General features: G+C 42.2%; 1 protein-coding gene across 3 annotated transcripts in view; it reads left to right on the plus strand.

Annotated features, from left to right (window-relative positions):
• Positions 1-24,069, plus strand: part of man1a2 (mannosidase, alpha, class 1A, member 2) — a 136,503-nt gene extending 112,434 nt beyond the window's left edge. For 2 of the 3 annotated variants that reach the window (XM_030427976.1, XM_030427977.1), the window contains exons 10-14: positions 5,260-5,375; positions 6,744-6,963; positions 8,278-8,450; positions 15,924-16,039; positions 18,659-24,069. In XM_030427976.1, coding sequence (XP_030283836.1) covers positions 5,260-5,375; positions 6,744-6,963; positions 8,278-8,450; positions 15,924-16,039; positions 18,659-18,794 — 761 coding nt within the window. In that variant the 3' untranslated portion in view covers positions 18,795-24,069. The other variant, XM_030427978.1, reaches the window with a different exon arrangement.
• Positions 24,070-25,382: the final 1,313 nt, after the last annotated feature.

A 25,382-nucleotide genomic window follows, 5' to 3' on the forward strand; every position in this document is an offset into this window, starting at 1 on the left:
TGTGTGTGTGTGTGTGTGTGTGTGTGCGCGTGTGTGCGTGTGCATGTCTTCTGTTGTGGATTGTAGGTGTGTAGACAGTAGTTAAGCCAGACTAATGAGAACAGGGCTGAGCTCCTGTCTTAATGAGATCCTGCTGTGAGTGACAGCCTTATTACCACACACTCCTCTGTCTTACTATAACACCGCGCTGCCTCCACACACACCACCCACTCCCTCCTTTTAACCTACTCACCAACACTCTTCTTTGCTCTCTGTCAAACACACACACAACAGTCTGTCAAACGCTCCTTTCTTCATTACTGGGTTATTATATAGTCAAATTAATTAGTATTGAAACAGGATTCAATCTTAACTGTAACGTTCTACAGAGGTTCAACTTGATAAAGTTAAAATTGGTGCATGGGAGGGGTTATTAGTAAGTTTCAAGAGTACTTGGTTTTGTTAGTAAACCTGATACAACTTGTACACAAAACAGTAGTAGTGTTAAATTCCACCACACTTGTCACCATCTTTGTGGCAACTTCTCTGTTGCCAGTTTTCTGGCTCTGTCAAACTGAAATGATGTCTATTTGACTAACATGTCTACTTGACTAACAAACTCCTACTTGACTAACATAAACTCCTACTTGACTAACATAAACTCCTACTAGACTAACATAAACTCCTACTTGACAATGATAAACTCTTGTACACAAAGGATCATTTTAAATCCCAGTTGTTTGGTGGTCAGTACGCACAACACTAGACATCTGAACAGTCACTTTTTCTTTTTTTCCTGTTCATGCCATTTCAAGTTGGTATAAACCTTTTTCTGTGCTCTTCAACAAGTTTGAATCGTGGATTGAAGAGGGGGAAAAAAAGGCATCTAATTTCTTGACATATTGGCTGTTAATTTTAGTTGAAATTAAACAATTCTGGAGAAATAGAGGTGATTGTTAAGTCTCAGTCTGGTCGCCAGGATGAAATGTTAGAAGTTAAGGTCTATGCAAAGCACAGATATGTCCGAGTTTTAGATGGCATAGGTTATGGTTCATACTTACATTTGTAAAAGAATAGGTGCTATATCACATTCACATTACATGCGTATTAAATGACTTGATGTTGGTGAGGTTACAAACACAAGGCTGCCAAACTGGTGACTGCAGTATGAGTATGGGTTGGTATTCAAGCCAAGCCATGGGGATGTTGGCCAACCCACAGCGCTGGTATTTGACATCCTGGGACTCAACAATCAACTTTCTTCAGAAATATCAGCTGCACTAGATTTGACAGCTGTACAGGATTTGTAAATAATTACTTTGTCAGTCAGAATGACTAGTGTCTTACTTGATCCAGCAAGTTGAAACTAGAACTTGGATGACCTTTGCTGTTGTGCTCCTCATTGGGATGATTAATGCATAGAAACGAACTGTACTGCTGCACTTGATAACATAGACAGTAGCTATTAGTATTAGCTCAGCAGCCTGTGCCTGTGACCTGTGTTTTGAATCAGAGTGTGTTTGAAGCTTTGTGAAGACGTCTCCCTGTGTACATGCATCTCTCTGTGCGTTTGAAGCCTCTTCAGCAGACCTCGCCTTTGATTGACAGGTGCTCCCTGCATGACCCTGATCCTTTGATTGGCAGAAAAATAATGGAGAGGAGAGGAGTTGAGGGGAGTGTGTGTGGGTGGATGCTAAGTTGAAAGAGCATGGGAGTGATTGTGAAACCGGGAAAGGTTGAGGGAAAAATAAAACGAAACGAGCACTTCCCGCTCCAGCTTGTATTTTAATGTGTTGCCTTGTTATTTTCCTCTTTACATTCATCAACTGTCTTGTGTAAAAGGGCAGTTGGTGCTGTAGGTGATGTATTATCTTTATCCTGGTCTGATGCTGTGTTTTCCAATTTCTGTGATTTCACTCTACTTGTTATTTGTGCTTTGCTCCGTGTGATACATCAGGGTCCATGTTTGGAACAAGTGTTTTTTTCTTTCATGTGCCATTGCTTCAGATGTGTTTTCACGTATCTATTGGAAAAATCAAACAATGGCTCAGTCATTCAGGGGACTGACAAACGGAGATAGTGAGACAATGCACTGTGAGAACAGCATGAGATTATTCAGAGCCTCTAAACTAGATGAAAGTTTTTTAGAGGCTTTGATATAAAATTACCCTGTCCAATGGTGGACAATGAGGCAGCGAGTGGAGGAAAGTGTACGTTGCTTATATTGACAAAAACAATGAGTATTTGTCAAAATGATATCATAGTAATAACAACATAATAATTTAAACAAAGTCAACCACTGACATTTTATCACACTGGTTCAAATATTCCCAAAACAAAAAAGAAGGAAATCCAAAACCGAAGACACAAATTAAACTTTTAAGATGTGCCTCGGAAAAGAGCCTCCAGTCGTCTATCACTGTCTGGTTGAAGAGTGAAAGCAGCTGGTGATGAATTTTAACTTGATCTGACCTTTTTATTTATTTACGAAATGTGCGCCCTAATCCAATAATCAGGCTGTACTTAATCCCCCTTGTCAAGGTCCTTATGATGAAAAATCAGTTAAATTGTGCTGTATGATGGTGAAATAATTCCTGCTGTAATGTAGGGGATTTACAGTCGATCTACTACTAATTCCTTATTCTGTGCATGAACAGAAGGCTATTGACTTCCAATTTAAAGGACCTCTGTCCTCTCCAACACTTTCGTCGAGTACAAGAGCTTCATTACTGCAAAAATAAGTAAACTTTTCAAACTTTTGTAAATCTATCATCTATACTACACATGGCTCCATCCATCTATTTTCTTCTGTTTATCAGCACTCGTACACAGTGGCTGCAGGCTCAATAAGGTAGATTATGTGTATTTTTTCCCCAGCCACATACTTCAGCTTTATTCTGGATTCACATGTTAGAATGGAATATGAAAACAATCCAGTTTATAAGATTAAAGAGTTGGTCCACTGTTTGGCTACCAGAACTGAATCATAATGGGCATCCTGAATGTGAGGCTCAGAATCTCTTTTCCATCATCCTGATATACAATTTCCCCTCTGCGTGTTAACCCTAACAGAAATTAAGGTAGACAAATAAATTGTGTACCTGACCATGAATGAATACCTCTGTAATGTGAATAGACTGACTTTAGAAGCAGATTAGACACGATAGGACATCTACAAACACATCTTGTCAGCTAAGGTGACCAAGGTGCATTGCTGGGTTTGAAAGTAGTTTTCTTTGAGCTACCAGATTCAGAAATACCCACATGCCACTTTCAGTACCTCTCCAACCAAGTATGATAATTTGACATGGAACAGAGCCTCCAGAAGAGGGCTGGTGACCTGCCAGAGGCTGGCAGAGCAGAAATACTCAAGATGAATACAAAACATAACAGCATTCATCTAGGTCTGGTGTCTTTTTTTCCACCCAGGATAGAACAGTGTGAATGTGGTATTTGGAACAGGGGAATTATTGAAATAACATTCATTCTGAACACACGCGCCATTAACTGCCAAATAAAAGCCATAACACCCCAGAGAAAGTCTGTGTCATTGAAAGTGCTTTAGTGCTGCTGATGCTGCAGGAGCACCTGCTAATGTTATTATGGATATCATAAAACATGTGGAAAGTACAGCGTTATTGCAGCAAAATGCCAGCACACACAGACTTGTTATTACCTTCATAATTATGCAAGGCTGTCTAGGGTTGGCTCACAACAGCAAATGTTTTATTCCACCAAATGGAATCATTTACATAACTTTAAGTGGATTTCAAGTCATTTATTAATTCATTTTATTCCCAATTGTGAGTAAAACTGAACCAACGACTGAACAGACTATCTCTAAATGTGTTTCATTCATACTGGTGCTCAGCCACTAGTCATACAAACTCAGCCACTCACATGTATATTCACAGACACGAACACACACCCCAGCACACTCTGCCCTCATGGATCCTGTTTGTGAGGTTTCACTCTCTCTGTAACAAAAGATGAATAATTCATTGCTCTCATTGCTTCTTCATCTTCCTCGTTCCCCGTCTTTGCGTATCTCTCCATTTACCTTCGGGCATGTTAATCACGTACAGAAAAGAATCTCTTTAGATGAGACACAAAGCAATCTGCTCAGATATCCCATATGATTACACAGAGCCGAAGTGATAGTTATACGCCGAGGATGAGGAATATCTCAGTTCCACCCGGTGAAATCAGAGCTGAATATACCCATTCTCACCTGAAATTGCTTCCCATACTGGACTTTTGAGATCATAATGTGCTAGAGGAAAAGGAAAGACTCAAAATGTCCTTCCTGATATTGGTGAATTTTTACCACCAATCCATTTAATTTATTCAGTCTATAGTAACCTATATCTCTGCAAAACCAACAAATACCAGACACCTAAATACGCTCGATTGTTTTTGTCAATATGCCGACATTATTACCAGAGAAATCAACAAAAAATTTGAAAAACGTCCCAAATTGCATTTTAAGTAAGAATAGGTGCTGGATGGTTAATAGGGTCTATTCTATATCAAAAACCCATCCTCCATCCAAGTCTCCTGGAAATCCGTTCTGTTGTTTTTTGACAAACCAACCAACCAAGAAACGAACAGACACGGGTGAAACATATCCTCTTGTGTGGAGTTTATCTGCAGAATTATAAAGTGAACCTGTTATTCCAATCATTTTCAGAAAAGGTCAGGATTGACCGTAGGGACTTGAATTTGTACCGTCATATTGGCAACTTTTGGATGCACAAATGTTTTTTAGTTTTTTTTTGCCAATGTTGTAAATCATATTTTAGAGGTCAGTGAATTGCCCCTGAAATACACTAAAGTGCTATTAAAAAAGAGATTGAGTGGGCCCCAAACATCCCCCGGAGAAAATAAGTTATTTTCTTAGTCTGATCAGAATGAGTTCTGGCTCCGTCCCATCCTCTCTCTGTGGTGTCCTACAAATTAGGACAGGATGAAAGCTGTGTAAACTTTCATGAGGGCGACTGGGGACACTGAAATGTGAGCACATCAGGGAATGGGTAAACAAAACGGGAAATGAGAAGATATGCCAGTATATTGTGGGGGAAGAGAAGTAAAACCGCCTAGAGCATCGATAGGCACCTTTGAAGCCATATGTTGCGCTCTGCGAGGGAGTCAGTGGCAAGTCAAAAAATGAATAATTCCTTTTGACGCCCTCATTTGTGTGTGTCTCACTGTTTTTCCTCTTTATCTTGGTCTTGGTTCCTCCATTCCTTTCTTTTGAACTCTTCTTTTCTCCCTCTCCAGATCACACCTCAGTGGGTGGACTTGGGGACAGTTTTTACGAGTACCTGCTGAAGGCATGGCTCATGTCAGACAAGACGGATACAGAAGCCCGCAAGACCTATGATGACGCCATCGAGGTATGCTGACATCATTAGTTTATGTTGTAGTTACAACACCGATTCCCCAGAAATGAATGTTTTACATCGTCAACTTCATTCATTTTTGTAAGTATTTGCTTTTTGTGAATTTGATGGCAGCAACAAAATTGGGTAAATTGTGTAATTCTCCAAAACGCCTGTTTGGAACGTTCCACAGCTTCTCACCAGCTTCTAATGACCGATACGAAAAGATAACCAATAAGTAGCTTTTCAATACCTGGTGCCTATATTACTCATAATGCAACCTAGCCATTCAGTGGCATCACTGGAGGCAATTTATCAGATTACATGCAGCATCCTCTGGAGCCACAAAAGCTTCATACTGCTGTTTTTTGTTTTGTTTTTTTCAATGAAAGCAATTTGGCTTCATATTGGGTTCTTTACCAGATAAAAATCGAATAAACTTTTCCCAATATCAGAATGCATAACTAATTCTTGCGCTGAATTTAAAAGACTGCTGCAGAGAGAAATAAACCATCACCAGCCTTTTATTAACAGCTTTTTACTCAGGTTGGTCGAGGTTGAATCCCACTTCAAACATTTAGTTTGTTGTTTTTAGCGATTTTTTCAAATTAGATAAAGACATATTACCAGGCCCTGCTACTATCTTTGAACTGCATAGCCACACATCTGTAGTCCCAGTCCAACATGCACCACTTATCCACAAGAAGAGTAACAGCTCCCATTGTAATTGTTACCAGTTATCCTTTTCTAGGTCCCAAAGACAAACATTAACCACTCTCCCTGTTTTCGACACCCAGCTTTATAAAAGACAGATTTGGTTTTTTGTTTAGTTTCTTCAAGTTGGATTTAGCAGGAAGCAGATGTCAGTGGTGTACAGCTGATGAAGATGTCATTAAAGTGTCAGAGAGGGAGCAGAACAGATGCTACAGAGCGAAGGCTGAGGGATGTGGCTGGATTTAAAATTCTGCTCTCACCACTTTGTATTGTTTTCTAATGTTCGACCCTGCCCCCCCTTATACACATGCACTCAATGTCACACAACTTAACCCTGTTAATATATTCTCACACACACATACACACACACACACACACACACACACACACACACGCACTTAATAATGCATTCGTAACCTCCATCATCATCCCTGCAATAATAAATTCTGCCGGTCGCCCTTTTCTGACCCTGTATCTTCAAATGTGCACATTCTCACCCGGACACACCCATTTCACACATCCTCCTGTACCGTTTCAATCACCACCTGCATACAAATTCACTCACACATTCATTTTTGCACTTTGTATTCCATGTGCAACCTCAATACACATTCTCACCTAAAACAAACTGCTTTTTTCCACTTCTTCACACACACTCCCTTTCTCCAGGCCATTGAGCGCCACCTGATACGCAAATCCAACGGCGGTCTGACATTCATTGGTGAGTGGAAGAATGGCCACCTGGAGAGGAAGATGGGCCACCTGGCCTGCTTCGCCGGCGGCATGTTCGCGTTGGGTGCTGACGGCTCGCCCGACGACAAGGCAGGACACTACCTGCAGCTGGGAGCCGAGATCGCACACACCTGCCACGAGTCCTACGACCGAACGGGTGAGGAGGGCGAGGGGGGCTGTGTACACACACACACACACACACACACACACACACACACATACACATACTTATAGCGTGATTAAAGTTGGTATGATATCAGAGTTCAGAAGTAATACGTTTGAAATAAGTATTAAGCGTAATTTGACTACAACAGTGTTTCTTTTGTTTAAGCCATGAAAGCCACTCATTGCTATCATGCTCAGTAATTGCACTCCTTTGACCTCAAAATTAACTAGTGCTTCAATGTCAAACCAGACTTTCATTTTAATTTGATTTTATTTTATACCCTGAACACGATCTGTGAAGCAGCACGGTGATTTGTTGGATCACAAGCTATAAAACACTGTTAATAACCTAAAGGACAATAAATTCACTGAATCTCACTTGGGAGCGGTGGTATTTTTTAGAGGCTGGTAGATCGATTGGTCACATTTTCTTTGCAGGTATTACACTTTCAGTTGCTGGAAGCTTAAATGCATCACTGCTATTCGAAGGAGACCTTTCAAAATACCTGCCTGGGATGTTTTCAGAGGAGAATCGATATTTGGAAGCAAGGAAACAGCATTGTGTGATCCTGCATCATGATTGCATGTGCATCGCTGTGTGAGGTTGCTCTGAGAAAGACGAGAGGTTGCTGTGGCAACAAATGAAGATGGAGATAGTGCAGAGAAGCCGGAGAAAGAGGGAGAGGAGAGAGAACTTTCTGGTTAGTTGGTCGAGAGTTTGATAGCAACGGTCAGACTGTCTGAAGTTGGCCTCTTAGTTCTTAATGAGCGCTCATTCACACCAACCGTTGAGTGTGTGTGCGTATGTGTGAGAGAGTGTGAGTGTGTGTAAATCCCTCATACAGTCATGTTAGTGCTTCTTCAGATTTTCAGTAATCTCTGACAGTAAGACTCTTAATGCTTATCACATTTGATTGGCAAAAAACAGTTTTTGTAAGAACACGAACACTGAATAAACTCAGTGCTGTCTGAGGCTTTCTATTGCTTTGTCTTACACACACGCACACACGCACACAGGCCCTAATTCTTATCAGCTCTGACCTGTAATCAGTATTAACTGAACCATAAAGACAAACAAAGAGCAAAAGATAATGTTTATCTTGTCTCTCCTGTTCTCTTCTCTTAATCATGTTCTGCCTTTCTACCTTCCTTACTTTCTTTCTTTATCTCTCCTAATCACATTTATTTTTTTCTGTTCTCCCCCCTCCCTCTATCCCTCTTGTCTTTCTTGTTGCCTCTTCTCCCCTCCGTTTTAATCTTTCCTCCTGCACTATTCTCCACCTCCACCTTTCTCTTCTCCCTCAAGTGTTGAAGCTCGGCCCGGAGGCCTTTAAGTTCGACAGCGGCCTGGAGGCAGTGGCTGTACGTCAGAATGAGAAGTACTACATACTGCGGCCTGAGGTGATCGAGACGTACTGGTACATGTGGAGGTTCACCCACGATCCTAAATATCGGCAGTGGGGCTGGGAGGCAGCACAGGTAAATAACGTGTATAAACGACTGCATTGTGCCCCATGTTCATTTTGATTTGAATGACTTGAGCAGTTTGTACGGACGTCTGCATTTCTGTGCATATTGTGAACCACCAGGGAGGATGTGATAAGACATCTGTTGGATTTGCTTTGCAGCACTGAGCAAGTACAGTATGAGAGCCCGTTCTCCCAAACAAAAAGAAGCTCAAACTCTCATTGCATATGTTTACATGGACAAAATATTTCGTTTTCTGCCGTTTATTCTGAAAAAAACAGTATTCCTACTCAGCAGCTCAAATTGAACCAATGAAATCAATATTCCACTAAAGCCTCTGTTAACATTCAGCCATGCACGCTCCGGCTAACGTGCATTAACATGTTGTCTATCAGGTGAGAATATAATTGGAATGGCTGGAGCCATCAGTTTAACTTTTTCGACCGTGTTGATGCACTCGTTTCTAGTTTCTTGAAGGTCAGCACTGCAAATCTGGGTGATATCAAGTCTTTCATAATTTATGAAGCTATGCGAGTTCCTCCTTCTCACCAGAAATCTGGGCTTTTCTTTGGGGCATCCATCTCTACCCCAGCCTTACTAACTCTAGGCTAATTTGTATGTGCTGTATACAATGCATCCATGTAACTCACAGAGCTGACCTTAAAATGGCAAGAGGGTGTGTGTCAGAAACTTCCCTAAAAATCCTAATTGAGATGCATATTCTGAATGTGCTGTACATGACCAAAGAACACTTCTAAAAAATAATATAGGCATGTCATACATACTTTAATGGAAAATACTAAACTCAGAATATCCAAACTGAATATGCTGTTTACGTGACCCATATAACATTCGTCATTTTACCAAATTGGAAATGATAGATGAATGTTAGTGTGCATTTAAATTAATTCATTGTTACATGGAGGGCAGCCATATAAGGCAGGGAAAGATTGATGGAAAACTTCACTCCGTCAATCATGGACTCTTACTCTTGACAAAAGTTGCAGACAGGTCAGGACATTGGGTCACACATAGCTCAACTCAGTGGGGTTTATGGGAAGTGTTATCTAATACATATAAGAAATCAACCTGATATTGAGTTAGAAATCTTAGTCAGGTAAACAGGAGTTTTACTTAGTCCCACTTATAAGAAAGAATAAAAGTCTGGAGGTAAGATGCTGAGCAGTTTAAAAGCATGTATTTTCTTCATCTATAAACATTTGTTCAAAGAAACATTTGAAGATCACTAAGCCCAGACTTCTTCAGAGCCATTCTACCTATCCAAAGTTAGGGGTGCACCAACGTCATTCGTCACGTGTGTCGCATGCTGGAAGAGTTGAGTTAACCTTTAAGCAACATGGAGCGAGCCAAAGATTCGAGGACGTGGAGATATTTCACACTTGCCACGCCAACTAGTTCGACGGCTGTTTGCAATGTCTGCAAATTAAATGTTTCAAGGGGTGGTGGTAGTACTACAAAGTACAATACTACCAATTTAATCAAGCACATCCAAAAGCACCATGCTAAGGAGCACGCCGAATTCCCACAGCTCAACAAAACCAAAAGAGCAGGAGACAATACAGCCCGGCAACTAACTTTGGCAGATGCACTTCAACGACGCGAAAAGTTTCCGACGGAAAGCTTGAAAGCATCGGCAATAAAGTTTTAGAATTCATAGTTTTAGATGCTCAACCAATGTCAGTTGTTGAAGATGAGGGCTTCTGTCGCCTACTGGAATGCCAAGGTACTCTCTTCCATCACGCAAGTATTTTTTACGATACCGGTATACAGTGTATTATTAATTCAACAATGGTATTGGATCGGTATCGGATTGGTATCGGGTATCGACAGATACAAGAAGCCCAGGCAACGGTAACGGTATCGGGACTGAAAAAGTCGGATCGGTGCATCCCTATCCAAAATACATTTTCCAAAGTAGGAAGATACAGTTTTGGTCTAGTTTTTGGAGGTCCACAGCAGAACATACATTATGGGTGACTACCTTGATAAATGGGGTAGGAAAGTACAGGCAGCCAAGAAGAGCTGTGGGTGAATTTGGCACTGATCTTGAAGGCACTTAGATATATGAGAACATTCAGCTTCCTTTGTGGCACGACCTGATGCATCACAGTCATGTGATCAGAGATGATCGGCAGGTTCGTATTCCTGCAAACGTTCCCTCTAGCACGAATGACGATTGAAACATTAAACATGCCCTTCTTTATTTGGTTTGGGTGCTGATCGGCAAATGTCAAAACTCCTCAATATACTGTATATTATATTCACTGCTCCGTGTCAGATTTAAGTAGTTAAACAGTGAGCTGAGCTGGTGAAACTGATTTAATATTGACTTTTGAGTCTCTAGAAGAGTTTTTAGATTGAGAAGGTCAGACTGTGCAGTGTTGTCTTCATTTGTCTCTCTGCTGAAAGTATGTGAAGGAGAAGAGAAGAGCTGTTTTCATGATATTCCTCCCGTGCCTATGACAACCTATGACAGGGAGTTGTTTTACGGCTTTATTTGAGTTTGTGAAACCACCAGAGTAGGCGAGAGCAGTAGCGCCAGCTCCAGACTGCAGAATGAATAGACTCAAAGTGGTGCTGTATGTATCTCCCAGGTTCTTCTTCAGGTTTTGATCTTGGAGTACATACGGCACATATGGATTTCCTTCATAATACTCGCACTTCATGTGGAGAATGACTCTGCTACGTGTGTGCGTGTTTCCATGGGTTAGAAACCTGCGCCTGTAGGTGGATGTGAGAACTCCAGCGAACCTTTCAGGTGTTATTAGTTATTTATTCCTCCTTTTGTGTTTGGATATGAAAAGCTTTATGAAAGTAGAACAGAAATGAAAGCCCTCTCTATCCCTTTCTCTCCCCTGCTCCACTCCTTCTGACAGAGGATTAAAGAGCTTGTCTTCTATGCAGCAGTTGATGTGTTTTCTCTGTCTGCATCTCAGCCGGCCCGCTCGTCATCCTCTTTTCTTTTTTTCTTTTTTTCCCTTCTCCGACTCTTTTCACACTCTTTTTCCCTTTCTCCTGCCAATCTTCTTGTCACCTTTTTCCTCCATTTTTAAGCAGTGAAACTACTCGCCTTTGTTTTTCAGAGTGGGAGTAAGTGCATACCCGCTAATGTGCCAAACAAACGCTTGGCAAGTGTGTTTATGATGTGTGATTGTACCGTGTTTGAGTGACACTAAAGAGAGCTGTTGCTGAAGGGCTCATCTTTGCCTCTCTTGCATTATTCAGTTCGGCATATGCAACATACATACATACTAATGCAGCTGATGGGTCCTGTATGATGTACTGATCTTATTCAGGTTAGCTGCTTAGTTTTATTTCCGTATTTCTGGCATATGGATATTCAGAAAACACAAAGTCTGAGTTTTGAAGACATTATTTGAATTGAAGACAAAGATGACGTCTAACTTGTCTGACTGTGAATTGTTTCCATTTAATGATGTTTTTTTTAATTTTATTTTAGTTAGAGAAACAAAAAATAATGTCAGGCAGTAAAACTCCCTTTACTTTCTGCAGATTTAGGATTTTCTTTTTCTTCTTTTTTTGTGAAAAGGCAAAAAGAAAAAAAAAATACTTCACCTTGCCATGTATTTCCAGGTTCAAAATTACCGCTTTTAAACTGTTTTGTACAGAACATGCTGTAGATGTGCTGACTACCTTCCGAGCATGAACTTCTTTGCTTTAATTACACATTTTTGAAAAAAGATTCTGGAAGCTGTAACCCTGAATCATCTGAAAAGTCTCAAATATTCAACTACGACTTGTAAAGAAGTTTCTCTCTGCGTTTCTCTTTTTGTCGAGTAAAGTTTGTGTAAGAAACTTTAACATTTTATACTGACGGGAAGACACTATGGCTCTGCCTCACATCGATAATACTGTGGCTGAAGAACGTCGCTGTAAATTTAATAGTGCAATGCAATTAAAAAGATAGATGTGTGTTTGTTTTTTTTGTTTTCTGGAGCTTTCACACCATTTGTACCATTTTCCAGCTGTAAGTAGCTTGTCTATTTCCATTTTCCAATGGACAGTGTATATCAGCGCTCAAAATGAAAGTGTTTATTGTAAACACATTGACCTTATCCTAACAGACTTAACCTCTTGAGACCTGCCTAGAATCAGTCTTTATTATAGATTTGGGGGCATTTTGGACGCTCCACTCTCTTTAACCTTCCTGCCTTTTCTCTTCTCTCTTTTAATTCTTTTTCTTTGTCCTTTCTGTACCATTTTATTTCCTGTCATCTGTGTTACAGTACATATACAGTAACTTTCTCATGCACCACCTGAGGCTCTCTCCGTGTCCACACGAAGCTCAGCATCCTTCTCTCACTTCTGTTGGGCTCACAAACACACATACACCCAATACTCACAAACACCTGTGATCGTCTCTGTATATCCGCGTTTCCACGGCAGGAACTTTCCCCAGGGACTAGGAGCCTTTCAAGAAGGTGTGTTTCCACCCCAGGGGCCAGGCACAGAAACTTTGGGGAGCGGTGCTCACCGCCACGTACTCGCATTTTGTTTCAGCCACGATTTCTTTTGAAAGGTGCCGCTGCAAGCCAGTTTGTCTGAGGTTCACTGTGCTTCTACACTTCAGCATGAAGTTGCAGAAGAAAGCAATGACAGATGGGCCATAAAATTGTTTTTGTATTATCCCCCTGTCATGTGTGTTTTTGTTTGTGTATGCAGGATTACTCATGTGTGTCAGAGTGTGTGAAGGTGAAGCCAGCTCCTGTAATGTGAAATGTGTCCTCACTTAGTAGCTGCAGACACACCGCTCCTCCTCCTCCTCCTCCTCCTCCTCCTCCTCCTACAGGTAGACTTTATATCAGACCACAGATGGTCGGCGAGTGTGTCTGTGTGTGTGTTAGCTCTGCATTTATAGGACAGTTACAGATATACTGCGTATTTTGTTACCCAGTAAGAAGATCCCAGACTGTTGATTGTTTGGTTGAGTGAGAAGAGACTCATGTCATTTAAGCACCCACACAAAATCACCAATATGCTGCTAGGTATTGGTGTGTGAGCGTGCGTGAGGTCTGTGTGTGTGTGCGGAACAGGCTGTTGTGGGATACTGCAGAGCCGATCCAGAAGGGCAAACACGTGTTGGGCGCAGCAGCCCATTAATAACAGAAATTACGGCCCCAACTCTTCAAGACTGAAATGTGCTGACAGCAAAATGGACGCTTGAGGACAGGATGGAGGGAGAAGAAGTGTGCGTGTGCGCTTGTGTACGTGTGTGTGCTTGTGTGTGTTTGAGAAACTGAAAGACAAGGACAGAGATAATGCTTTCAATTACATGCGTTAATAGTGAAAGCCGATAAGGTATGAGCAGGAGTGTTATGCAGCCCGAATTTTTATGGCGCCACCAATTTCACTGTGGCCAGTCTTCATTGTAAATCAATAGAGCACACAGGTAATTGCACACTGTCAGTATCACCAGCTGGACCTTTGCTGCATTTTTGATGAGGCATTGCTTACTTGTGTGTGTATGTTTGTGTGTGTGTGTAGACAAGGAAAGTGCCTGCTCAAAAATTGGACTTGTGTTGTTTGTTGCACCTGACATTTACAGCAGGGCATCGTTGAGATGTGCTCTGTGGGGAGGGGGGGGATAGCCATAACTCTAAATCTAAAGACCTTTTCTGGGTTTCTTTGGCTCACTGATTTCTCATTTGGGCTGACAGGAATACCTGGGAGCATGATTACCACAGTCAAATTTCTTTTATGCAAGCCTTGCCACCCAGAAGTCATCCCGGCAACACCCCTTGGCAGTTATTTCAGGCTAACATGACCCCATTTAAATGATTGAGGAGGGATCGCCACAACTTCACCTTTAACCATCACTGGGATTAAAACGTGTGTAGAATCAGCAGTCGAATCTGATAAAACTGCTTAAAAGTTTGGGGACTTTGCCCCAAAATAAGGTTTAAAACATTTTTTTTTCCCCACAGGTTATACTTCCATCAAACGTTATATTCAAAAGGTCTTAAGCAGTTTGTCCCCCCCTCTTATAACACCGCTGTGCTTCGCCGTGAAGCCGAGTGCCAAATCCTCAAACATTCTCAGTTGTTGTGGTGTGGCGGGTCACAGTGTCCTGCTGGGTGCATACTGCCGTCAGGGAGCGCTGCTGCCATGAGGGGGCGTACGTGTACACCAGCAACAGTGACTGTGTTGGTGATGTGTGGAACCAAATGTTCCGCTCCAGATCAATTTACTGTAACAAAATGATCAATAACATCCACTTCACCTGTCAGTGGATTTAATGTTCGGCTGGTGGGTGTATACACATACTGGATTTATTATCTATATTTTTACCCACAGAATTTGTTGTCATAGGAACACAGAGGTGAGCGTTTATTACTTGATTTGTGTTTGTTTAAGGGTTGTTTATTCTGGATGTTCTTATGAGTCACAGTGAAGAAACTGCAGACATCAGCCATATAAGTGGTCAAGGCTCTGCCGTTATCTATCTGGCTGCTTGTTGGTTTTGTTGTCATTGACATTAAATTTGTTGTGTTTGGAGGATGGGAGATAAGACCCCAGAAATCCAGACATCACAGTTCAAACCACCTACAAAATGTTCTTAAACTTGTGGTGAAAAGACCAAACGTCATGTGTCTTTTGGTGTGACTCCAAAAAATGCAAACAATATCCACCCAAATAACACAACCGCTAGTAAATGTAAAAAAAATAATAATAATTAAAAAAGGAGCGAGAACATCCTAAACACAGAGGTCAAAACACCTTTTTCAGAAAGAAACATATAACAGTCTCCAATCAGCCCTCATTTTGCCAGTCATTGTGAAGCTGCAGACGAAGGCTGAAAGGCAGCCTGATGAGATTGTAAAAATGACCCCTGAGGGAGCGCTGCAGACTCTGCCTCGCTCAAATAAAAACTTGAACTTGACCATTACTCAGCAGCTCCCTCACATGCATCATGAAGCTGCTTCTGGTTGATGAGGGGCGAAGAGGAAATGTTGTAGAATAAAATGTAAATGCAGGCGAGGCAGGGCGAGGCATTTGTGGTAATCTTCTTTTCCTCCCCATTCTCTACAGCCGCTGTTTCCTGTATGCGTCTCCCCAGGACTCGCACTAATCTGTCACGAGCAAAGAAATTAATTAGAGCATGCTTTTGAAAGCTTATTAAAACTGTGCTCTCCATCCCCCCACCTTTTCTCTTTGCCCTTTTTCTTTGGCTTTCCCCTTGTTGTTGTCTTTCTTCGTGTGATCACTTCATCATTCTTTTACCTTTTTTCAACCATGCTTTTACCATCCTTCCTTTTCTATTTCTGCCCCTTTCTACCCCACCCCTTTCACTTTTCCTCCCACCCTCTTTCTTTTCTCTTTAACTCCCTTTTCCTTTCACCCCTTTCCCATTTTCTTAAATCGTCTTCTGTTCCCCCTTACTTTCGTCTTCTCCAATTCATTCCGCTCCCTCTGTTCTTTCCTTCCCTCTCTCCTCTCCTCCAGGCCATTGATAAGTACTGCAGGGTGAGCGGAGGTTTCTCCGGGGTGAAGGACGTCTACTCCTCCAACCCGACCTACGATGACGTGCAACAGAGCTTCTTTCTGGCTGAGACGCTCAAGTAAGTCGCTAATACGTTAATCAGCTGCCTTGATTTATCAATCATCAGTACTTTTGTTGATGAATTAATCACTTTTGTGATTACTATAATGATTTGGTGGGTGGGTGGGGGAGTGGCTGATTGAAGGACTTGTCAGTGAAAAGTGATTGCAACAATTACTCTCATATGTTGTTCAGATTTAGTTTAGAATGAATGAGCAAAAAATAGATATCTTTCCGAACATAAAAGCAGCATTATGTCAGTCAGAGACCTTCGACAGGGATCCTTTAAGTTTATTTAAACAAATAACTAAAAATCAGATTGAAGTTAGAATTGAAATACTCTGATTACTGTGAGGGGTTCATACAAACAAACACGGTTTGAGAGGAAAAACAGTTGTAGTGTGATGTTTTTAAACAGAGAAGTCAGTCAATAGTGATTCTTTTTCCATCATGACATGATGAGCTGCGATGTGCTTTCAGTTTTCCAGCCTGCGGTGAGAGGAGCTGGTTGTGTTGCTGAGCAGCCCCGTCACCTGCAGCTCTTCATCGAAGCGCTCGCTGTGTGCTCCTGACTCCTCCATACTCCCTTTCATTTTACCGTAGCAGAACTACGTAGTGACATAAATGGAACCTTTGTATTGGGACAAAAGGTCCAACATAGACTGACGACTTCTTAAATTACTGAGATTTAGGGCCTTTGAAAAGAAGCTTAATGATTCATATTACCGGCAAATTAATCTCCATCTTTTGTTAACTTTGTGGTTGTTACAGAGCCGGTCACATGACCACAGAACCTTACTTTTTGAACAAGAGCTGCATGTTAACAACCGTCTTATACTTGCAAGATAATGAAATTCTTGTCTCAGAGAATTTATGAGGCGATAATGTAAAAGGCAGCTCTGATGTCATCATCATCATCATCACTGATGGAGGAAGAGGGGAGGCTCTGAATGCACACTTTGACCCAAATGAAGCCTAATGCGGCTCTCTGATTCCCCCTGCTGGCAGCTCTTTGCATGTTATCCCGTCCTGACAGTACTGCACATGTGAACTGAGCTGATGTGATTCAGTATGCACAGCTGTTACTGTCAGTCAAACTGTGTGAGAGATGAGGACGACGGAGACCATAAACCAGAGAAAACTGGGTTTTATTAGCTGCTCTGTGTGAGTGGGAGGCCTCCATCTTTATCTTCGCCGTGTTTCAAATGAAGACTCACAAAGCATCAAACAGCAGTAAAATGAGTCTCTGCTGTAAAAGTTGTGAAAGGTCAGCCGCCACACTGGCTGCTAACTTTTGTGAGACGATGACATTTGAAAGCCTCAGTGTTCTGCAGCCTTTGGTGTGTATCTGTTGTCAGCCTTTATCCCTGCTGGCTGCCAGCCAGTCACATCAAAGCAATGCAGCAACTCTGTGCAAAACAGGCTGCTGATTGGCTGCCAGTCACACTAACCAGCATGACGGTGTAGTGTCCAAACTCCTGTTGAACTGCTGTTCGACTTTTATCGTTTAATGATATTTGTTAAAATGGGAAATGTAATTACAGCCATGCGGTTGTTAGATTTATTTTAATGTTACTGAGATTTATGAGGAATTACAGACCGAGTGAGCAGGTTGTAAATCAAAGCTCTGAATCCTTAATTAACCCTTCCTTTCTTTGCAGTCTGCGCACAAAAATGCATCACACCGGCAGATTGTTGTCTGTAGTTGTAGCCAGTAAAGATGAAAGGTTTATTAACTTGAGTTAGAATTACCTTTATTCCATATTTACAGTTTGTGTGTGGATACATGAGACACTCTTGATATCTGATGTGAAAATCAGTTCTTTTTTAGAAAACTAGAAACGTGAAAGAAAATGAAATGAATATGAACAATTGTGGTTTAGGTTGTTATGGCAACACAGGAACATAGCAACCAGTGTAAAGATGATAGGACTCCCACATTCATAAACTGTATGTTTGACCGTGACGATCCCTCAGTGAGCAGAAGACTGAGCCGCCCTTCACAGCAAACTGTTCACAAAATCACACAGTTTTATTTACACTTGTATCTGAAATTCGTGCTGCACACAAATCTCCTTTTTCTGTATCCTGGGATGAGCTCTGCGGACAGAAAATCAGCCTAAAGTAACTGTTTCACCTATAATAGTCGTGCACTGTCCACTAATATTAGACCGAACTTTGCATTTAATTTGGTCGCCTGACATTATAAGCTCAGGAGAAACATCAGATGATCCGTCAGAGAGTGAGGAAGGAAAGACGTCGACAAATGGGACTAAACATAAACGTGAATAACACTTTCAAACATTTCCTCCTACGTGAATACTTGCCTGATTTTCAACAGCAGTAGCGGTTATTTAACAATGAAGACAACAACTCCCATGATCCCTAGCTACTTCATGATGTCATCAAACTGCATCTTTTGTCTTGAGTGTTTTAACTGAGGGACCTTTGAAGCTGACACTCTGCTCTTTAACAAATCTGCAGAAAGTATTTGAGTTTTTGGTGGCAGTGATGTCATTCACTTCTCTCTTCTTCTTCACCTTCCTTACCCCACCCCTCTCATTCTCACCACCTTCCTCCCCCCATGAACCCCCCTCTTCCCCACATCCATCCCTCCCACCACCCGCCCCCCCCTCAGGTATCTGTACCTGTTGTTCTCCAGCGACGACCTGATGCCGTTTGAGAGTTGGGTCTTCAACACGGAGGCTCACCCGCTTCCTGTCCTCCACCTGGGCAACATCACCCTGCCCGGCAGCGAGCCGGCTCAGCGGTAGACGGGACAGGACCACCTCCTCCTCCTCCTCCTCCTCTTCCTCCTCCTCCACAGCACCAGGGGGCTCCACCCAAAAACCCACCCACCTGAACACTGGACAAACTTATATTCAGCTCTACAAACTCAACTGCTTTTGGACTGCAGGCGTCAACCAGAGGAGATGGAGAGAGAGCCTCGGGCACAGACCACTGCAGCGTGGAGGGGTCGCTGAGTCTCCCTCTCTTTCTTCTGCGTTTTACTCTACGACTCTCTGTGGATCTCTCTGTCTTCTCTGCTTATATCAGACAGACGGTGGGTTTGCTGCTCAGCCTCACGATTGGCTTGAATCGACTCTTTTCTCTGAAGGACCGAGCTCCAAAACCGGAAGCCTAACTTAGTTTTTTTGTTATTATTTTTAGTGGTTATTTGAGATTTGACCAAACTTTGCTCCCATACTGACTCGAGCTGAGGCACTGAGAGTGCGTATGGGCTTCTGTGAAGGATCAGTCAGTTTGACACTGCACTGACGGAAGTGTCTTTTCTTTCCAGGCAGACAGACTTTGAGGACTCTACAGGGTCTGTTGATGAGGTGTTTTTTTTTTTTTTGTTGTTTGGACAAATCGTTTAATGGGGACACAGGGTTGAATCAGAGCCCTCCGCTTCTCCCTGATCCAACCCCTCCCCAGTCCACTTCCTGTTTAATCTTCATCAGATGAACTTTGCCCTGGAACTGTTAGCAGCTCGTCACATCATCAGTGCGAGGGTGGGTTGTGTCAGCAGTCTCCACCTCCTCCTCTAATCCTCCTCTTTCAGAAAAGTGGACCATTGTAAGTGGAACAGTAATGACACAGGGACAGCAGCAGGCCTCCCCATCTCCACTCCTCCCCTCACCCACACCTTTTTTAAGTTTTCTTCCCCCAGTCGGTCGTCGGGTCACAAAACTCTCCCCGAAACATCCCGCTGCTACAAGTTCTCTCTCCCGCTCCTTCCTCTCTGTCCGCACCGTCGCAGACTCTCATCCCCAGCTTCTCCGCCCTCCTCTCATCTCCTCTGTTCTCTCATTTGCCACCTTTTCATAAATCACTCCAAAACCATTTCAGCTCGTACAATGTGAGATGAGGCAAGAACCCAACTGCGCTAATGTATGTGTGCATGTGAGTGTGTGTGCGCGCGTGCGTGTGTTGTTAAAATAACCTCTGCTGTAAATCATTCATTTGTGCACTTTGTATGGAAAGACTATGAAGAAGAAGACAGTGGAGGTGTAGCACTGAGAGAGCTGAATAAATGAAGAGTCTGCTGTGTGTCCCTGCTGAGCTCCGATGCCACATGCTCTCTGTTTGACCCCACATGACCAGAACTCTTCCTGGTGTTGAAATTCACCATCATTTTCTACGATTACTCTTTCATTACCGGCTTTTTATCTTGAATTATGTTACCGTCTCCTCTCTCCTCCATGTTTGCCTCTACCTCTCCTGTCCGCAGTGAAATGTCAGTGTTCCCACATGACTCTGACATATCTGCTCATTTATGAAACCTTAACTTTTATGTCCACCCGTTGGATAGTCTCATAAAAGTTTTGCTTGGAAATCACAAAGCTATTTTGGATAGAAATGTGTTTTTTCAGTTTCAGATTCAGAAAGCTGCAACTGGTTCCCTTGGTGTTGTGTTGTTCAGTGACCAATCATAACCAGCTACTGTACATTGATTTGACCCTGTTAGGTTTTTTTTGTTTTTTTTTTCAAAACTGCCTAATGTCCTCATCATATCATATCATCAGTCAATCATTGAAATCTTATTATCTGATGAAATTGAGGTCTGGGCAAAGTCAGAAACGGCACAAATCAAGAAAAAATGTTGGCTGGTTTATACAATTTGAATGACGTAACCTTTGCTGAGTTGTTATATTTCCTCCTCGCTGTAAGAGTTTGACAGTCAGAATATTTTATTCACTCCGCTTGGTGCCGTTTATCGAGAGCTTGGCCCTGTTGAGAGAAGTCGGGGCCGGCACGACGTGCTGTCTGCTCACTCGCCAGCATGTTTCTGCCTCCACTTATCGCTCCTGTGACAACACTCTCTGTTACATCCAAAGCAGCGCGATGCGAGGGATGTACCGCTCACGTTATATCAATTGCAGTCTGTTAAAAAAACATTTTCTTAGCAAACGACCAAAACAACTCAATTCTGAAACTATCCTCCTTGGTGACAGACGGGATTCACGCATCTCAATGTGCCCGACCTGCCCCATCGAGACTTTTATGCTCCAATCCAAACTGACTCGCGGCCAATAAGAGAGCAGCTGCCGTCATTCATGTGAATTAGATGCTGCGGGTTCAGTCCAACTCAAACACAAAACTCAACGCATTCATTGAATATAATTTTACTGCAACTGTTTCTCCAGTGACCAACACTTGCTCCTATTTCTGTTTGACGTTAATAAATTCGAAGTGAAATTTGTCATTGGAGAAATCAAATCTGACCGCAGCATCACACGCGACAGCCATTTTCAATCGCTCTACCGATGCGCCATGATCCTCTCAGAGATCATGCTTTGATGCAGAAAAAAAATTCAACATGTATCGAGACATGATCACCTGTAGCAAATTTGTACGGCTGAACCAATCAGATGGTGAAACATAAGTGGTCAAAACGTGGATGTGTAACGGTGAGCAAAGATAACAGAAGTATATTCATCCGTCTTTTCATTATAAATCATTACAAGTAGGAAGTAGTCACACAGGGAGAAAAGATGCATCTTGTATAAAAATCCACCATTTTGATCCGTCTTTAATCTCTTTATAATCACATCATAGCCCTCTGAATCAAATCACGAGGGGCCCAAAGAATTGTGACGTGACGTTTGTAGCTTAACCGCAAGAAATGTTCACCAGCAGGGAGACAAAATGGCAGCCGAGAGGCGTCGGGATGTTAAGTGAAGGCAAAACCATTAATGAAACTGCTCGCCGTACTGTCCTGCTTTAATGACTGACACCTGCTGGTTTGATATTCCGACACTACAATGAAGATTTACGCACCACTGCTAACACCAGTGTCAAACACGCCATCCTCCACCTGTCTGACTCACCATCCATGTTTGTAGGGATTCAACCATGATTATCTGTTCTGAAGAAGAAAGTCTCCAAGCAGAAAGCAGGATAAATGATGGGCTCATTAGACCTGTATAATGTGTGTGTTTGTGTGTAAGAGAGTTTCAAAATGTTGTTGGGTTACCAGTTTATGCTACAATGCGACCAACTCCGTATATCACCTGACTGAAGAGCGGGAGTTGAACGAAGTAGTGTGTGTGTGTATGTGAGAGAGTGTGTGTGTGTGAGAGTGAGAGTGTGTGTGTGTGTGTGTGTGAGATTCTTTTCAAGCCTTATTGTCAGATGTGACGCCTTGGCCATGACTGTGCTTTTCTCACTCTCTTTGCTTTGTGTTTTGTAATACATCATTATGAGATGAATCCCTCTTGATTTGTTTCTTTTGTTTGCACAAACATCGTCCGTCGTTTTCCTTTCTGTCTGACGTGCAGATAGGTTGAAACTGTGACGGGAAGTTGACAGCAGACTTGTGACCGGGCCACGATGGCTAACGTTGAACTGCTCGGATCGTCGGATGACAGAAAAAGGCATGGCTGTTTTGTTTGCTGCCACGTGACTAAAAGTTGTTGAAATGTATCACTATGCTGACTTACTAACAGCTTCCTATATCGGCACAAAAAAAAAAAAGTTGTCCCTGTCCGGCAATAGGTCATATTCTCATCTGCAGGTGATTATTAACACGACTGACTGTAGAAGTGGAAAAAGGCAACAGGGATCAAATCGAGTAATTGAGAAGTTTGAAGCTGCAGCCGTTTGGCTCCGCATGCTGTTCACCTCGAGTGAGGTTCTAAAAGAAAGATCTACAGAAAGTTCAGATTTCAAGAACAAGGCTGAAGGAATTCTTTTCTAATTGTCACATATTTCATTAAAAGACCAAACAAGGAATCGATCCTACTGGAAAGTATTGTGTGTTCAGACTAAGCCTGATATATCTCCTCTTCCTCTGGGCCTCAGAGCTCCTGTTCAAAACAACATCCATGAACCACGAGAATAGGTGTTGGCAGTGCACATTTCAGCAAACCACAGATATGTTACCTTAACTTTCTTCATGTTGCAATTTTATGTATCTTCAGCTCAGTGTCCAGTTGACAACGTTGTGCAAATGCTCTGGTTAGGTTTAGGCACAAAAACACTTGCCTGTTTTGGTCGCCATAAACACAGTCAAAGATTCCCTGAAGTCTGGATAGAAACACACAGCAGGAGAAGATCCCGGTGCTCCTTGAAAACATCTGGTAGTTTCACGCTGACAAATATTGACACGGCAGCCGCCTCGCCTTCCTGTAGCTCCAACACCATCCTCTTGATACGACAGTCACCGTATGTACATATGTGTAACGTGAACATGATCCGACATCTATCATATAAAACAACAAATTTATCATTAACTGCCAACTATTTATTCTGGCGCCTTGTTTTTCATGGGCACACACATTGTAGTTTATTTTGAGTCAGTCCAAACACCGTGTTGCTTCCAGAGATACTCCACTACTAGCCAAATGAATTACTTTAAAAAAGTAACTACATATTTGAGAGCTGTTTTTAAATGTTTTCCTCTTCAGTGAATGAGCTTGGAGCTGAGAGCCACAGACGGGAGGGAAGTCACAAGTTGGCTTTGGTCTTTTGATGGAATTGGACGACAATTATATAGAATAACATACTTAATAAAATCTGCCTTCTTCTTTTAGAATATGTAGATCTGGATTTCACAAACCAGCATAGGGACATTGCAGAAAGATGTCCTAATATCAAAGTGTTAATTGGATTGAAGGAGGTGAAATTACTTTGATGTTTAGTTCATATAAAATCTTTTCACCAACAACGTCCCACAACGATCCTCCTCAGCACCGATCAGATTGGTGGTACGTACAGGAGATTGTCTGCCCAGTCAGCACTTTTTAATCCCTGCGTCATTAACCCGCTCCATCTCCACCTCTGTCTGTCATCGAAGCAAACTGCACCCCGCCCAACCCCTAACCCTTCTGACTTCACTCTGTCATCATCGCCACCTATTTCTGATAGGGAGGAAGCCCAGGCGAAACCTGGGCGGCCATCGAGTCGCTGGGAGCAACGCTGATTTTGAAAAATTGAGTGTTCTGTATTTGTATTTTTACTGAACTAAAAAATACAATTAAAGTATCTGTAAATATGTTTAAAACTGAGACACAAATTCAATAAAGATGTTATGAAAAGTGGTCAGATATGAAGAGTGTGTTCTGTTTTGTCGGTTTTTAACTTCGTCGTGTAATGCTTTGTGTCGTGGCTGCTTTGACAGTGGACATATTTGTTGCTGTGTCAAAACTCAAAATGTTGAGCATAAATCTGGTTTATGTAAAAAAAAAAAGAGGTTTGCTTTGAAGTTCTCATATTGTAGAAAGTGTTTTGAGCATTAAAGCCTGTAAACATTTTCTAGTATGAACCTGAAAATTAGCTTAATATAGGGCCTACATATCTTGTTTTTGCTGCAGATTTAGGTAAATTGAAGTTTAAACTAATATACGTAACACAACTGCTTCCCATCTGGATGAAGAGGATCCGACAATTTTCCAGCGCGCACCAGGATGGCCATGAACTTTGGGTCATGACCGCCAGGATGCGATACTACGAGGGAGCGAATGGCTTGTTTTGCATGTAGCTTGGGTGAGGCATAATGCCAGGACACTGTAAGCGCTGTAAATGGAATCATGTTAGCATGCCAACATTAGCGTTTAGCTAACAATGCAACTGCACTGAAGTGCAGCCTCACCTAGCTGCTCGCATGTCTGAATTCCTGTTATAGTATCATATGTTTTGATTTCAAATGTGAAAATTGAAGTGCTGATTGGCGGACAGCAGCAGCTCATCAGTTAAATGAGGTCAACTTACTGAATTCCTGTTATAGTATCATATGTTTTGATTTCAAATGTGAAAATTGAAGTGCTGATTGGCGGACAGCAGCAGCTCATCAGTTAAATGAGGTCAACTTACTGAATAGAACTTTTTCAGGTCAGTCGTAAAATTGGCCTGATTTGACAGTTATCAGTGAGTCGTCAGTGAGAGCCACAGTGCCGTCACTGAGGTCCGACTGAAACTGCTCAGTTCAAACAGTGGATTAACAAGTAACAAATGAAGCAACACTGAAGGCTACTCTGAAAATTTTGAATAAACACTGACCTGTGAATGAAGATATTGATTTACGGCATTTGAAATGAAAGCCTTCCTCTGTCAGCGCCGCTCAGACGTGTTTGAAAGTACAAACATGTTCTGGTTTCTGCTGCTCGGCCTGCTGTCACATCCCTCCAGGATGCTGGCAGAGAGCCGCCCAACAATTTGGACAAACGCACAGCAGCTTCTTCCAAGTTGGCAGCTCATGTACTAATAAGCACCTTTCATTGTGGCAGCTTTTGTTTATTCACAGGATACGCTTCTATGCTGAGACTGCATCCGCTCATGTTCATCACAGTTCCCCCTGAACTCCCGATGTCTTGATGCTGAGTCAGCACGAGGTATCATATTACTGTTCAAGCATGCAT

Source organism: Sparus aurata, chromosome 9, assembly GCF_900880675.1.
Source record: "Sparus aurata chromosome 9, fSpaAur1.1, whole genome shotgun sequence".
NCBI classification, from domain to species: domain Eukaryota; kingdom Metazoa; phylum Chordata; class Actinopteri; order Spariformes; family Sparidae; genus Sparus; species Sparus aurata.